The sequence below is a fragment of the Pempheris klunzingeri genome, chromosome 6 (assembly GCF_042242105.1).
Source record: "Pempheris klunzingeri isolate RE-2024b chromosome 6, fPemKlu1.hap1, whole genome shotgun sequence".
NCBI classification, from domain to species: Eukaryota; Metazoa; Chordata; class Actinopteri; order Acropomatiformes; family Pempheridae; genus Pempheris; species Pempheris klunzingeri.
In genome coordinates, this window is record NC_092017.1 from 22,414,563 (window position 1) to 22,430,414 (window position 15,852).

The 15,852-nt window shown below is 40.5% G+C and overlaps 2 protein-coding genes across 7 annotated transcripts in view; one reads left to right on the forward strand and one right to left on the reverse strand.

Annotated features, from left to right (window-relative positions):
* The window catches only part of dock7 (dedicator of cytokinesis 7), a 45,685-nt gene extending 40,112 nt beyond the window's left edge, over positions 1 to 5,573 (forward strand). For 3 of the 4 annotated variants that reach the window (XM_070831569.1, XM_070831570.1, XM_070831571.1), the window contains 7 exons: positions 1,922 to 2,047; positions 2,174 to 2,263; positions 2,400 to 2,636; positions 2,919 to 3,062; positions 3,188 to 3,294; positions 3,731 to 3,898; positions 4,774 to 5,573. In XM_070831569.1, the coding sequence (XP_070687670.1) occupies positions 1,922 to 2,047; positions 2,174 to 2,263; positions 2,400 to 2,636; positions 2,919 to 3,062; positions 3,188 to 3,294; positions 3,731 to 3,898; positions 4,774 to 4,816 (915 nt within the window). In that variant the 3' untranslated portion in view covers positions 4,817 to 5,573. Of the gene's footprint in view, positions 1 to 1,912; positions 2,048 to 2,173; positions 2,264 to 2,399; positions 2,637 to 2,918; positions 3,063 to 3,187; positions 3,295 to 3,730; positions 3,899 to 4,773 lie in introns of all 4 variants that reach the window. The other variant, XM_070831572.1, reaches the window with a different exon arrangement.
* A 1,475-nt stretch (positions 5,574 to 7,048) lies between these two features.
* Positions 7,049 to 15,135, reverse strand: usp1 (ubiquitin specific peptidase 1). Of its 3 annotated transcripts, none has more exons than XM_070832139.1 (9): positions 14,955 to 15,135; positions 14,219 to 14,445; positions 13,470 to 13,611; positions 11,991 to 12,092; positions 11,712 to 11,881; positions 10,461 to 11,194; positions 9,452 to 9,610; positions 8,913 to 9,114; positions 7,049 to 8,333 (listed from the first exon to the last, which is right to left on the reverse strand). In XM_070832139.1, exons 2-9 carry the CDS (start codon positions 14,386 to 14,388, stop codon positions 7,556 to 7,558), a joined length of 2,457 nt encoding a protein of 818 aa, XP_070688240.1. In that variant the 5' UTR covers positions 14,389 to 14,445; positions 14,955 to 15,135; the 3' UTR covers positions 7,049 to 7,555. The 3 variants fall into 3 exon arrangements, with proteins under 3 accessions (XP_070688240.1, XP_070688239.1, XP_070688238.1); XM_070832138.1 differs by having other exon boundaries at positions 11,712 to 11,878; positions 13,470 to 13,614; XM_070832137.1 differs by having other exon boundaries at positions 13,470 to 13,614.
* Between the last annotated feature and the right edge of the window lie 717 nt (positions 15,136 to 15,852).

The window sequence follows — 15,852 nt, forward strand, 5'->3', positions numbered from 1 at the left end:
TTCTTTCCACACACTATTGAATGAGCCTTTTAAAACACAAGGTGTTGCAAACTTGCATTGGGTCGAAGCTGGAACCAAATTCCTGCAGCAGGCAGGTTTTTCTCCAAGAGGGTTCAACTCACAGTAATCTCAGGATTACTTGATTTATCCCTTCTGATTTTGATTGGTTGTTATTCTTGCCTTTTCTTTTGATAGTTGAAACTAAATCGACCCCTGATTTTTTTATTTTTTTTTCCATCCATTCTGTTCTTTTGTTAACAGTATTAACATCTGAGTTTGTTGCATGAAATGGACAGAGCAGTCCGTGTTCCTTTTGGAAATGCACCGAGAGTGCATGTTGTGCTTCTGAAGGTGGTGGATCTTTAATTTCTCACCTTGTCTTTCTTTTTTCTTCATACCTGTCTGCCTTTGCATGATCTGGATCCTCCACAAAGAGTTTATGTTCATTCTCAAAATCAATGGATATATTTTTGCTGTTGTGTGTTAGTTTGTGTTGTTTTTGAAATTCTCTGGAGGAATCCAATCCTCATTAAAATTTGTTCTGTTTTCTCCTTTTTGATTTCCCTGGTTGCCGACCCTTCCTTCCCACTTTACTTAATTGTGTCTTGTGGTAAGTTCCTTAGTTTTCAGGGCTTCTTAAATTTCTGCTTTAGTTTCCTTATGACTCAGTAGAAATACAAGATGGAATTGCCTCAAACTTGCAGCTATAAAGAGGCTGATTTTAATTATCTTTTACTAGAAGTCAGATGGCAACTGACACGACTTATCCTCAGCTTCTCCCTTTCTCGTCTTCTACTCATTCTCACACACACTTGTATCAGACCCGCTGTGCTTTATGTCTGATTGGTGTTCCCAATTAGAGGTCTGTGCAGAACAAAATTTTCTGGGTTCAATGGCCATTTTCCTGTCAATGGATGTTAATACTTCCTAAGATATTTCAAGGTGGTTGGGTAGGCATCACTTTGAAGTAGTTATGGCCATTTTTGCTCTGCAGAGACTCTTTTCTCGGTTTCTTTTCCTCACTGCATCACATGTAGCTCATGACACATGTAGCTGATTAATGCCATGTACGACTGCTTTTCAGCAACCGTCTCTGTTGCTTTGATCTGCTTAAAACAGGCAAAACAGACATAGAAAATATGGGCTTACAGGCTGAGCAATTAGTTAGAGTTGATTTCAATTTATTGAATAGTAGATTAATTTAGGATTATCTGCTATATTTATTTATAACAAGAATATTCTGCCGGCTGTCACGCTTTTTAAAAGAGGTTGTTGTTTGATATTGAACTTTTTTCTCCTGTTACCTTGAGGTCAAACACTGCGCCTGCTCTGTCCTCAGTGGACATTGTCCACAATGGATGCTAATATGTCATGTCTGCTTATTGCCATGGTTACCAATGACTAAATGTTTATCTGATTATCTGGAGTTTGCTGACAGCCTCATGGCTGCTTTCCACCACACTGGCTTGCAAACACATTTTCAGAGCTCCTAAACACACTTGTATAAACTGAAACACAGTCGGCATAAAACATGAAATTGCTCTTAGTTACAGTTGTATCTGTGTATGCTATATGCACACCGTGCAAATGATGAAACTTGGATTTTTAGTTGTCTTTTCTCCGAATGAACTGCAACCTTTTCTGCCTTCCTTTACCCCCATATTAACTACACAGTCACAACTGGAGCTCAAGTCTGCCATTGATGAGATGGACTTCTCATCAAATATAAAGCAAATAAAAAAAGAGCCATCATTTGATTGCACATGCTCACTGGTTTCACCATCGTTTTGAATGTATCTCTGTCCGGTGTCTGATTTAAACAACGGCTTATTTTATCGTTTTATTTCATTTTGACTATTCAGCAAAGATGAATTCAATTCCAGCACTAATATTTATTTTCCTCTGTTGACAGGATGGAAAGAGGATGTTTGGTACGTACTTCAGAGTTGGATTTTACGGTTCAAAGTTTGGCGACTTAGACGAGCAGGAGTTTGTGTACAAAGAGCCTGCTATCACAAAGCTAGCGGAAATCTCTCACAGGCTGGAGGTAAATACCACCAAGCAGTCTTTAGATTGTCCTGTAATATCATGATCCTCAAAATCTCTTTGCTGTACGTGCTCCTAGCAGGCTTCTGCTGAGAACTAATGAGGCTCTGTGCCGCGTTTCTTTTAGAGTTTCTATGGAGAGCGATTTGGAGAGGACCAGGTAGAAGTCATTAAGGACTCCAACCCAGTGGACAAGTGCAAGTTGGACCCTAATAAGGTTGGTGTCTGTCAGGCAGAGTGCACAATCTCACATGGTGGTTCAGGCTTTAATCCAAGTGTCCATCTTTAACAGATGGAACATAGGCTAAAAAAGCTTCAACCAATCAAAAGTATGATTCTCTTGACCTCTGCAGGCGTTCATCCAGATCACATATGTGGAGCCGTACTTCGACACGTACGAGATGAAGGACCGCATCACTTACTTTGACAAGAACTACAACTTGCGACGTTTCGTCTACTGCACCCCCTTCACCCTGGATGGGCGAGCCCACGGTGACCTGCACGAACAGTTCAAACGCAAGACCATCCTCACCACCTCCCACGCTTTCCCGTACATCAAGACACGAATCAACATCATCCACAAAGAGGAGGTGGGTAAACCGTTTTCAGCTAGTCCACAGGAAACAACTGACCTGGAGAAAACGTCAGAAGTTCAGTTGAGCTTTTTTATGTGGCTGGTTTAGTTTTCAGACAGCCACTCGAACCTTTCATAAAGATTTAAATGTTTTATTATTAGTCCAAAAAAACATACAGCAGGTTATGTGAAGGGATGATAGTTTGGAAGTTAGGTGGTGATCAAAGGGAGCCGTTTTATCAAACGTTTTTGGTCTGCCTTGATCACTAAAACCACTTGTCTCTTTGCCATTTTCCAGATTATATCCACACCCATCGAGGTGGCAATAGAGGACATGCAGAAGAAGACTCAGGAGCTGGCCTTTGCCACCCACCAGGACCCTGCAGATGCAAAGATGTTGCAGATGGTCCTACAGGGATCAGTGGGCACAACTGTCAACCAGGTAAAGTTTTACCATGTCCAGTATATTTGATAGCAAAAATAACTCTTCCAAGTTCTGTATCTGCTTTGATACATTGGGATAAGTTAAGTTGTAGATGGATAATCATAGTTTTTGTTTTTCCTCAGGGGCCTTTGGAGGTGGCTCAGGTGTTCCTGTCAGAGATTCCCAGTGACCCAAAGCTGTACAGACACCACAATAAGCTACGGCTCTGCTTCAAAGACTTCACAAAGAGGTACGGAGTGTGGATGATGAATCAGACTTGTGAACAGGTACAACATGTTGGAAATTTGTCTGAGGAAGGCAAGATTTAGCACATAATAATGAGAAAACAATAACACGATCTCAGAATAATGAGAAAGTTATCGTTTAATTGGGAATGTTTGACTGTTAAAATGATATGATCAGTCAGAAAGCTGCTGTTGATATTAGAACGTTTCATGGATTCATGTTGATTTGATGCTGAAAGGTGAAGGTGTAGCTAGCTACACCTATAGACGACAACTTTAACACGACCAAATGCCCCAATAAGCCTTGTTACAAAACAATGAACAAAACAAACACAGGAGCAAACAATTTTAGCATATGGCTATTGTCATATTAAGGTTAGTGCAGAGAAATGTTTAGAGCAGAATCTACGAGGCAGCATTTGATGGACTTCTCTGCCACAGGTGTGAAGATGCCCTGCGTAAGAACAAGAGCCTGATTGGTCCAGACCAGAAGGAGTACCAGAGAGAGCTGGAGAGGAATTATCACCGGCTGAAGGAGGCACTGCAGCCCCTCATCAACAGAAAGATCCCTCAGCTTTATAAACCTGTACTGCAGGTCAACTCACACAGGTAGGGCTGAGCGGGGGCACTGTGACCGCACATGTTTGCATCTGTGTGTGTGAGTGTATGTGTGTAAATGTTTTGGATGTAAAATTAAATCAGAATTTTGTTTTTGCTTCTGTAAAAACCATGCAGCAAACGGACAGCTTGACAAGGTAGTTTGGGATTTTCAGACGTTTTTGAGATGCTGTTTTGAGTCTCTGTGTCATGTGTTGTCACTGAACTTCTGCTATATAAGAAACCAGAAAAAAAATGAAATGGAAATAGTAGATAAGTTTGCCTACGTAATGCCAAAATCATCACATGGAACAGACTGTATAACAGAAGTGGACATGGCCACTGTGGCGTCACCCACCGCTGTTTTGAAGCCTTGATTTTCACTTTTTTATAGATGTCGCCATCTTGGTTTTTGGGAGCCAGTAGTGACATTTGTTCCACCAAGACGGCCTCTGATTGGTCACAACGAAGTCCCGCCCTAAAGTATATCCTGCTTTATTGTCTATTTTCCTCTAAATGTGACCATAATCTACTAAATGAGCATCATGCTGTATTGCGGAAGACTTGAGACCACAAACTCATTAGCAAAGTGTTTACTGAGGTAATAAATCTAGCCAGAAGTAGGGTCCATTTTTTTTCTTATTGATTTCCAGTCATTTGGACTGGCAACTAGCAGATTCGCCCCCTGCTGGCCATTAGAAAGAATGCAGGTTTAAGGCACGTCAACATTGGCTTCACTTTTCAGACCTGGAAGCTACGTCCGCTTCTTATATACAGTCTGTGGACTTGAAGGTCACTTAATCACCCACATCACAGCGTTGTTAATTGAAAAATCTGATGATCTTTGTGTTATGTTAAATCAAGACTTGTTTTTCTCTTATTTCCAGAGATTCCTTCAGCCGAATGAGTCTTCGCAAGCTTGACATTTGAAGATGAAGAGAACACAGGCACACACACACACACACACACACACACACAGACACACACACACACGAAACAGAAATTGCAATATTAATTTATTCTTGAGTGTAAATAGAAGTGTCTTCAAAGTTGGTCAGTGTTTTGGGGAGCGTGCTAAAAGAAAGGCTAAAAGTATCGCAGCTTGGTACGTCATTCCAGTGTCTTAATTTGTTTACAAACTGTTACACAATCAGAGGGACGAACAAGTGGATCTTAAAGATTAAAGAGATACCTTGGCATTTAGAATTTTTACTTCGCTGGCCATTTGTCACAAAGGAACACGTATTTATATTTGTCCCTCTGCAACGTTAAAAAAAAAGAAAAAGAAAAGATGATAATGTTAGTCTGCTGGATGTAAAGTAATAAGCCGCTGAATATGAAGAGTGCTGTGAGATCCCTTTATTGGTTAATTAACTGTAAGTGCCAAAAAGTTTTTTTTTTTCCACGCCAAATTTTGACGAGCGTCTGCAGAAAAGGTACGATTTTAAAAGTCAAGGTGTCTATTTAATAATGTACTGTGTCAAAACTCTGTATTCAATTTCATGTGTGCACTTTTTTTATTACGGTGTAGCAATGCATTTTACAACTTGAAAGTTTATGTAACTGAAAACGGAGGGGGGGAAAAATGAAAACATGCAAAAAATTGTACCATTATTTATCATGACGCTTTATTATTTTTAGTTAAAAGAATGTTTTAAAGTTAAGTACTTAAGACATCCTTGTATAATTTTATGTAGTTTTGTTTTGTTTATTTTAAATATTTTACTAAATAAATATTTTAATGTTCAGTTGGCGCACAGTGGTAACATTCTTGCTTCCTAATGTGTTATCTTTGTGTCTATGTAGGATTAGTGTTATGTTGGAGACTACAAATCAGTAGGAGGGGAATAGAAATATCACCAGAGAGGACATGTGAAGGTAAAAACTTTATTGCTGATAGTACGAACCTGCCAACAGCTGGAAAGAGGTACAGTTTGAAGTAGACAACACGCACATTGGGATTGTTGTACTTTAATATTCAACCAGATCTGTACTATTAAAAAAAAAAACTTGGTCTGGAAACCTTTTCCAGGCATATATGATTTATAGTGAAATAACTGAATGGCCTATAAATTAAGCTACCCGATTCAATCCCTGAAACCAAAACCGGACTAAACAATCTGCTGTAGAACCTGAGATGGACATGGAGATGTCACCTTTCCTGAATATGACTACACAAGACGCACTTTGTACCATATGATCATAGTTTCCAGACAAAACTTTGCAATATTAATAACGAAAAACACGGAACCAAACAGTGAACACAGCAGTCATTAGCTGAACATTCACACCGACAGATTTATTAACACATGATGTGTTGTGACGGCAAAATCCATAATTTGTGTCAAATCTTAAATCCTGATTTCCTCCAGTTTGTTTTGGCCGATGGTGAGAACATGCTAATCATGCTAGAGTAAGTGTCTGACATCTTTAGAAGTCTGAGTGCAGCAGGATGTTGATTCACTTTAGCTCAAAGTGTTTAGTTTTCCAATGCTCTCTCAGCTGCAGTTTACACACCATTAATACAAGCTGCCAAACTGAAAGTATGCAGCTTTGAACACAGCAAGCAATCAAACCCACCCTGCTCAGACGTACTTGCATATTTCCAAACTTGTTTTTAGTTTTTTAAATCTGTCCCGGCGCACTCTGAATTCTTGTCCAATTTCTGCCTCCAGTGTTTTGTGCTAGTTTAACCGATCTTAAATCAGAATAAGAACAGAACTGGAGGGAGGACCACGCAGAGTCTCACTGAGCAGGAAGTTGCTCTGTTGTAAACCTGCCTGTCTTTGACCCTTCCTTGTCTGAATGAACAGTTCCAGATATTCAAGTTGTTAGCTCCACCCTAACTTAGATATGAAAGCTGAAAGACGCTGTTTTTAATAAACTTTCTAGACGTATGTTATAGAAACGTTTCACATATCTTCACTCTGAATTGGCACCTTGAAAGAGCTTCTAATGCTGGGTAATAGCTTGGTATAAGATGCTTTACGTCTATGTAAAAATGTCAGTTCAACACATTTTTACACACCTGAAGCCTGAAATTGATGCCATCTATGCTGGAAAAACCTTGAGAACAAGGAATCAGTGCAAAAGACTTAAAGAAGTTGGTGTGAGAGCCTCAAAACTACAAATGTTACAGAAAGAATACCTGCAGAACCTGAATCATATTCTGCTTGGTTTGCAAGTGGAAAAGATTTTGCTTCTATTTATCAGCAATGATTATTCTGTAATTGCAAATCAGTGAATTATGGAAAAGTACTCAGCTAGTAATAAAGACATCTTCCGACATTTTGCATTTTCACTCATTTTAGTTTAAAAGTGCTTTTCCGATTGGTAAAAAGGAACCATACAACTCAATAACAGGACATAATATAGACAATGACCAAAAAAAAGTATTAAAGCCAGTGTCTTAAAAAGAAAAAGACAGCACAAAAAGTCTCAAAGGCTAAAGTCATCCCTGGCATGTAGAAAATTAAATCCCCATTTATTTCTAAAATATGACTTTGAACATCTGAGGTGAGTCCCGGTATAACAGAAGGTTACAGACGCTAAAATGGCAGCCACAGTATTTTTGGCACAGTTAATAGTATTGCAAAATACAAATGTCCTCCGTCTGGATGCAGCTGCCAAAGTGTCTGACCGGCACAAGAGAGGACAGTGATCCTTGTGTTAGTGTCCAGGTTCAGGCAGTCTTCTGTAGAACAGCAGGTACGGTGTGGATGAGGAGCAGGTCTCAGGAGAGCAGGCTTGCAGGAAATCCTCCTCCTCAAACAAACGCACCTCAGAGTCATCGAACAGCAGCCACTTGCCCTCATATTCAAGGAGGCTGTTCAAAGCCTGCTGCTGTGTGGCCTCCGCCCCGCCACAAGAAGCCATCGGTGCCTCCTCTCCACCTCCAGGCTCCTTTTTAAGTCCTGCTCCGGTATTTTGGACAAGGCCGTTGACGGGTTTTCTCCGTTTGGATCCCTCTGTGGCTCCGCTGCTGTTGGCCTTCTCCGTGTGTTTGCTGCTGCTGTTCCCGAGGTCGCAACTAGACAAAGTCCTCTGCCCCCCCAAGAGCCCCACCCCGCCCTCTGACAGCTTCTTGCTTCCCGCTTTGCTGGCAGCCAAACTCGCACCTCTCTGTCCCCTCGCATTCAGGCTGAACGACACCTCTCCGTCGTCATAGTCCAGCTCTTCGTCTTTCACCAGCGGCTCCTTCTCCTCTTCCTCCTCCGTGTCTTTTCTGTCCCGCAGCCAGAGCTTCACGTCTCTCAGGTCAGACATGCGGACGTAGGCAGTGTAGTGGCCGCTGCTGATGGTGACGCCGCTGTGCATGACCACAGCAAACAGCTCATAGCGTTGACCCTTCGAGGACGAGGGCCGGGTGCACCACTCCTCCAGAGACAAGGTCAGAGGGGTCTGCAAGGGAGTGTTCACTTTAGACAGGCCTGCATACGGGTCCAACCTGGAGGAGAAGAAACAGGGTTAATATCTGTGATGGGGATGAAACACAATCAGCTCGGTGTTCAAGAGGACAAAACAGAATTAAAATGAGACATTTCCTGCATAATTCGCTCTCATCGCAGTTTACAGTTTGAGAAAGTTATTTTCTGCTTAGTGACAATTAAATACCCTTGTATAAATACTGTTTCATTGATTAATATTTCAGTACAATCTGTGATTACTACTCTATACTAAGAGGACTCAATCTGTTTTGATGAATTAAATAATTGTAATTTGCATTTTATTCAGAATATAAGAAATAATCTAGGTTAAACTGATTTTAAAAAAATGCTATTTGCAGCAGTAAACAGTGTTGTCTTACTTTAGGAGAAGCAGGGACTATTTAGTCGAAAGAGGTATCCTCTTACAAAAAGGGGGTACATCTACTATAAAATCATTAAGCTTATTTCACATTTTCTTATTATCTCCAGTCTGTTGTCACCAGAGTGCAGGAGAGAACTGAAACTACAGGATTTTAGAAGAAAATACTCAGAAGACTGAAGTCAACTCAACAGTTAGTGCTGGCGATTCATGAACTCACTCTAAACTGTTGGCAGAGAAGCGTTTCAGGTGAATGGTGATCACTTCAGGGGTTTTGTCAAACAGCAGACTTCTCTCAGCCTCTGTGTAATGATGACAGGTCTCACAGAAGTATTTGTCCTCCCCGACGATGCGCTCCACTGAAGCAAACTGGCCGATCGCCCACTTCAGAGTCTTTAGCTCTGGTTTAGGTTCAGGAGAGACTGGGAGGAGAGAGGAGAGCAGATGTTGACTTTGATCATGTTCATATTTTTCATCTGGAAGAAAGAGGAAGGGTTTACATGTTTATGACATGATGGTTTTTTTCTGGACATCTGAGATAAGACGGCCTTCGAACTGTAGTTGGCAGAGGAGGACTTGTAATAAAAAAAATATTAGGCAGGATTTTCCATCATGCATGTTTACGCTGTGCAGGTATTTTAAATGATTACCTACATTTCCTAAATTGTTTGCACAATGCATGCTTAAACTTTCACTGAATCATGGTTTGGGGAATTATGTTTTTAACCGGGAGCAAAGAGCTGCTGTAACAATCCTCACTCTCAGAGAGGTCGTCCGGGCTGCTGGGCTGCTCGTCCAGAACTGGGACGCTGATGTCCTGGAAGTCTTCCCTCCTCTCCGTGAAGCTCTCACACTCCAGACAGCGGGTCCTCAGAACCAGCTGGCCCTGGAACAAGCGCTCCGTCAGGTCCAGATCCCCTGAATATATTAAACACAGACAGATGATCAGTCATATTCAGGGATTGTAAAGTTCAAGCACTTTCAGGGTATCTAGACCAAAAATTTGTCTTGAAGCTTTGATCACCACATCTTAATTGTTACTATAAAAGCAATTGTGAAAAATCAAGTTTATAGAATTCCTTTATACGTACAGCAATCTATGTATATTGTCACAGAAGAAAGACCACTTGATTGTTTCAGTAAAAATGTTAAAATATTTTTGGTTTACATGAGTAATTGTGTTGAATGAAACACTAGAAACACTAATGAAGCTTTTTGCAAGGAGTATATTTGAATTTAAGCATTAGCCTTGAAGACATAACAGTTAAAATGAGGCACTTTCCAAACATTCAAAACATAATACAAACCCTGCATATTTTACTTTTGAATCATGTGCTGACGTTGTTTGATTTCCCAGGCCAAAGGTCAAATTCAGCTAAAAGGAATGTGTGATTATCCATCTTCCCAGATTACATTTTTACTCTATTCCAAAGCTTATTTTAAGATAAAATAACCCATTAAGTAGGAAACGACACTAAAGACAATATAATCTGAAAGCCAATTTGAAGCCTCTTAGATAATTAGAATACAGTAACTTGGCTGTGAAAACTGATCTCTCCAGTAAAAATTATGTAGGCAAACCTCTGAAATCAAATAAGTCTGACCTCTTGATCCTCAGTTGATTATTTGGGTATCAATCTGTCAGTTTATGAGTTTGATATTTGTCAAATATACTTAAATCTCTCCTTTCCTACGACTGGCAATGTAGATCACAAATATTAAATCAATACTAAGTATCATTGTCTATCATACAGTAATAATCTCGTACCGTGGTGTTTCGTAGCCGGTCTGTCTTCAGCCATGTTTTGCGGCGACCTCTCCTCGCTGGTCTTCTCCTTCTGGCTCTGCTCAGGCAGCTCGTTCTCCTGTTCTGGTTTGTTCTGGTTCTTCAGGGACATCGAGCTGATCTTCCCCACGCTGCGGAACTTGGAGAAGATACTCGGCTGTTTCCCAGAAGGCCTGAGCCAACTCAGCTTACTCTTCTTCTTTCTCTTTCCATCCACCTCTTTAGACGGCTTCTCACCTTTCCCCTCGCCGTCGCTCCCTCCGTCCTCCTCTCTATTCAGTTTCTTCATCTGTTCATCCTCTGCCTTCCCCTCTCCATCTTTGTTTTCAGTGGTGTCTGCTGTGATGTCACTGGAGGACTTCCTCTTGGAGCGAGTGAAAGGTGTATTTCTACTTGTGCCATCTTCTTCAGCATCCGATTTCCTAGACTTGACAGACTTGGGCTTCTTTTTGGCATTTCCCACTTCAGTGTCACTCTTCCTCTTGCCGCTGACTTGACCGTCCTCCTCGGTGGGAGTTTTGGATTCTGTTGCAGGGCTGCTGGAATCCAAACTAACACCATTCTCAGGTTTAACATCAATCACATTGTCGTCCTCCTTCTCCAGGTCCTGCTCCTTCTTAATGGTGTCACAAGCTTCTTGGATATATCCCAGGATGCACTGCAGCACCTCCTGGGCGTCATGCTGAAGATAGCCTTCGTACATGGGGTTCAGCTGCCTGCAACACACACAGAGCTGTCAGTTAGTTCACTGACAGAAAAATAATTAAAGATGATCAACATTTGCCTGTTTCACCCGAAAAATGTGAACATGTGCTGCTTTTCTTTGTGTTTTTTGACTGTTGCTCAAAGGAAATTTGTACCCTAGTGTACAGTTTAGAATGGGCATTAGGGATTCATTTTGACTTTATATATGCTAATTAAATACAGTCAAAGCTACGTGTTTATCTATGATCTTTACAGCACGGCTTCATGCTCCTGGAACAGCTAACAGCCAAAACAATGACAGCAGAAGAAGGTGGTTTAATGAAAAATGTTTATTAACTAAGTCAACTTTTAGAAAAGTTCTAAATGTCTCTAAATGTACAAATTAGTTCATTCTTTTTCTGTAACAGAACAAAAGCATACTGCACTACTCATTTCATTTGGGTTGTAATTTGCTTCCTTACTGTTTGAATGTATAATTTGGAAAACCATTTGTGCACAACTTATGATCCAAAATAGTCCCATTATTACCTGAGAGTGTGGAGTATTTTCCGAGGCGGTGTGGCGAGTTCTCCTTCACTGAAGCCATCTGGGTTTAGCAGGAAGCCGGACTGCAGCTGCTCCACTGAAGTTATCAGACTGTTGAAGCTCCCGAGGAGCTCGATCTGAGCAGGCAAAGACTCAGATACAACTTCTGACTGCTGAGAAAAAAATTAATTACTTAACTGTGATTCAGGAGTTGATTTCCAAGGCTGTTTTTTGTAAATGTACATTTTTGCAGACTAAAAATAGCATTTGTACGGCACCAACCTCTTCGCTTTTATCAGTTTCCTCCTTTGATTTGTCTTTTCTTTTCGACAGACTGTAGAGTTTCTTAATGCCTTCTCTGAGCCCTGGGCAATAGTACAGCACCTGCCGGAGCAAACAGTCGCCAACGAGGTTAGTCTTCTTATTTTTACATCGACTTCCGTACAAGGAAAAGAAATTACAGTCATTTCTAAAAATTCAGTAGTTTTTGTGTTCTTCTTACTTCAAGATATTTTTATACAAATATAAATTAATACCTGTTTCACAGTCTAACCAACTAAAGTATGAAAGATATGAATGAAAGTCAATAGTGGTGATGGGCAATGATTATATTATTATTATTAATAATAATATTCATTCATCATTAAACAACCTGGGATAAGCAGCAGACATGGGATTACTAGATTTACCACTTACAGAAATAACTCCTCCACATATAAGATGTGCATAAGGTCACTGATCTTGTACTGGTGATTTTCCAGCCAATATTTATCTGAATCGCACACAAAACATTTTATAATTAGCTTTACTGCATGTGGCTAAATGATTCATTCATTCTGTAAATGAAATTCAAGACTTTTTAATACCATCTACAGTCTTTTTTTGAGCAACCTAAATATATTCTGTTTTTTAATGTGCTTCAACACCGCAGACACCCTCTACAATGTCAACACAGAAAATAATAATATATATAGTAGTAAAGTAATACAACACTGCTGCTTTGATACTGCATTAAGAAGTTGCCTTGTCGTCTCACCATTGGCCTACAGGACAAGCTGCTCTTACACATACTGTGTGTTCTTTCCTCTACAATGGAAATGTCTTTCTTATTCCAAGAGATGAAACATGGCCCCTCGGCTGCAGTAACTCTGTTTGAACAGGTGTTGCAGAGGAGATCATACAAGTGCCTGAATGTGTGATAAAACCTCCAGTGTCTGTCTGACTCGGCCAATACAGATAAGCCACGGTGTGTGTGTCCAATCTGAACACACAGTCCGTCACATGACAGGATTTTCACTGTTAATCAGCCACAGGAGACACTTTTTTGTCCACTATGCCAAACACTTCATTGTGTTTCCATCTACAGTGTCGATGCTCAAGAATATTGTTAATGACAGGGAACGTCATTTTCTTTCCTTAAGAAATTCATCAAGTTGCTTTATAATTCATGTTAAGATGGACTTTATTGATCCCCCATCAGAGGCTATTTACATAATAGATGAATGAATGAATTTACAGAACAGAAAATGCCGGTATCAAGGCTTTCTAGGTTATGGCTTGTTATATTAAACAACACAGATTGAGAGCACAATGTTAAGGAACTGCGTTTCATGAGATGAACACAGACCATTTATATTTTCACTTCATTTGTGAAGCATTGTCCTTCCTACACACGTTACATTAATGAACACAACATACATGTGTCTGTTTTAGCCATTAAAGATATGCAGTACGTCCATTTCGTCTCTGGCGTCGGCCTACCTGTAAGATACTGTTCAAATAGCAGGTGTTGCCCAGGTTGTTGAGCCCCACGAACGGCACCAAGTTCTCTCGCTTCTCACATGGCAGGAGAAGTCCAGGTGAGGCTGGACATGCCGAAGGACCGGGGACGACTTGATCACAGCTGCTGCACAGTGGAGAAGAAACCACAGTAGTAAAAATAAAAGAAGCCACCACCATCTGGGGTTGGGCCGGGCAATATGGTTGGTCATTATCCACTGTTGTACATTAAATAACACAATGTATAAAACCAAACATAACTAATTGGCTAACTTTTATTTATGTGTTGGTCAAAACTAACTTTGAAAATTTGTAAAACGACAACAATTCTGATTATATCGACACAATATAATTCCACTAATATCTCACACACTATAACTCAATAGTATCCCTATTAGAACATGAGCACAGTACCACTATTATCACAACTTAAGCGAGTGAAGAGCAAAACAAGTATCATTACTAGACCCTGTTTCTGATCATACATATTCAGGCTCATGGTCATGGTCATTTTTAGTTCTCTTTCCCTCATTAAAGTGAGAGCTGTAAGGAGCAGGAACTAATTTAAGGGATGCATTTTGAATCCAATGTAGAAATGTAATGTATGTGAAATGAGTGAGAATGACTGAGGGTTTCTCCTGCTCCCAAAACACACCAAACTCCCACAAGGTATGTCAATAAAAGCAGCGTGCATGATCCCAGTAATTCGCACCCTGACAGCACAGACCCACCTCGCCTCTGGCTCCACGGGTTCAGCAGCTTTGGCCTCGTCTGCTTGAGCTTCAGAGAAATCCAGAGCCCGTTTAGTTTCTTTCTTCTGGAGGAACTTCAGAGATAGTTTGCTCTTCTTAACGGGGCTCCCCAGCGCCGCCACTACATTTTCACCCTGCAGGCCTGGCATCTTTTTCCCGGTACCTTGAGGGGGATTTCTTTTCCTAAGATGCAACAGCGCCCCTCACTGGCAAGAAAAGGGAACACAGAATTTAACTACAGCGAGCGCCATCAGAGTTCAACGAGGAAAAAGTAACAACGCACTTCAGTTAACAATGCGCAGTTAAGAAACTACAGCTAAACTAGCGACATAAAATAAACGTGGACATCTTTGGTTCATTAAATCCAACCGAGTCGCCGGCAGAGCAACGCATTATATAACATGTTAGCTAGCGGGCTAACGCTAACTTACTGGTGCCCCTCTTGTTTTCATTGTCTCCTCAACTTTAGGAAAAGAGCCGTTTACGTTAGCAACCGTTATCTTTAGAGCGCCACGAAGTAGCTAAACAAACAGAAATAAGGCAAATTAGACTGTAATAGAGCACTTTGTAGACAGCACAGCGACAAAACTGGGTCAAAAACGGTGGAAGAAGAAGTGGGAGGAGAGAAACCGACGGCATGGCGTTTCTAACAGTTCACTTCCAGAAAACGAATAATCAAAGTCACAGCACAGTCCGGACTTGTCTTTACTCTTACCCGAATGAGTCATTCCAGATTGAAGTTTGATATATTTCACGGAATATCCAGCCTTGGGGCATTTACAGAGTGTTTGTCGATGCACAAGGTGCAGCAGAAGTTGGCGCTTTTTCCTTCAGGAAGACCCACTGGCTGCTACGTCGCCGGCAAGACGCCGGCACGACACCAAAACACTCCGAAAAATGTCTGAATAGCGGCCATCTTTGACATTAAACGTATTTCACACGTATATTTTAAACTTATAAATATGCGTAGACTTCAGTAAAATTATACAAACAGAAAGACTTACATTCCAGATGTCAGGCTTACGGTAAGTGACCTATTTGATTTAGGCCCCTCTGGCCAGTTTCAGACGCCATTTTTGTAGTTTTTTTTGTCAAGCTGCACCAAGTGACGCTGAATAACACCAGTTTAACCAGTTTAAATTCTTCCTTCAAAGTAAAAGTGACGAATTAGTTTGGTGGAAGGGAAACCGACACACGAGCTCTAATTAGGTTTAAGAGACAGTTTAAGCTACGAATAAAACAAAAGGCTGATGTAAAGGCAGTGCTGATAACTTAATACTGTTATATTTAAACTTTTACTACCTATTTTTAAATTGTTTATGGTTACTTTTACTTATGAAAAGGAAATGAATGCTTGAATGAATGAATGATTTCTTACGGTAATTCTTGATAACATAAACATGCAATCAAAATTTACTTGTGAACACAGTGCTTGAAAGTTTAATCTCAAACAATAATAAAAGGCCACGTAATAATTTAGGCCCTTTTGTTGGTCTGTCGGTCCACAGATCTAAGTTTCTCATCTTGTTCTTCACGGGAATTGAATGCTTTTATTTTGAAGGTACCAAACGGAAGTAAAGTTGTATTTCGTGGACTTCCGGAAAATAACCTTT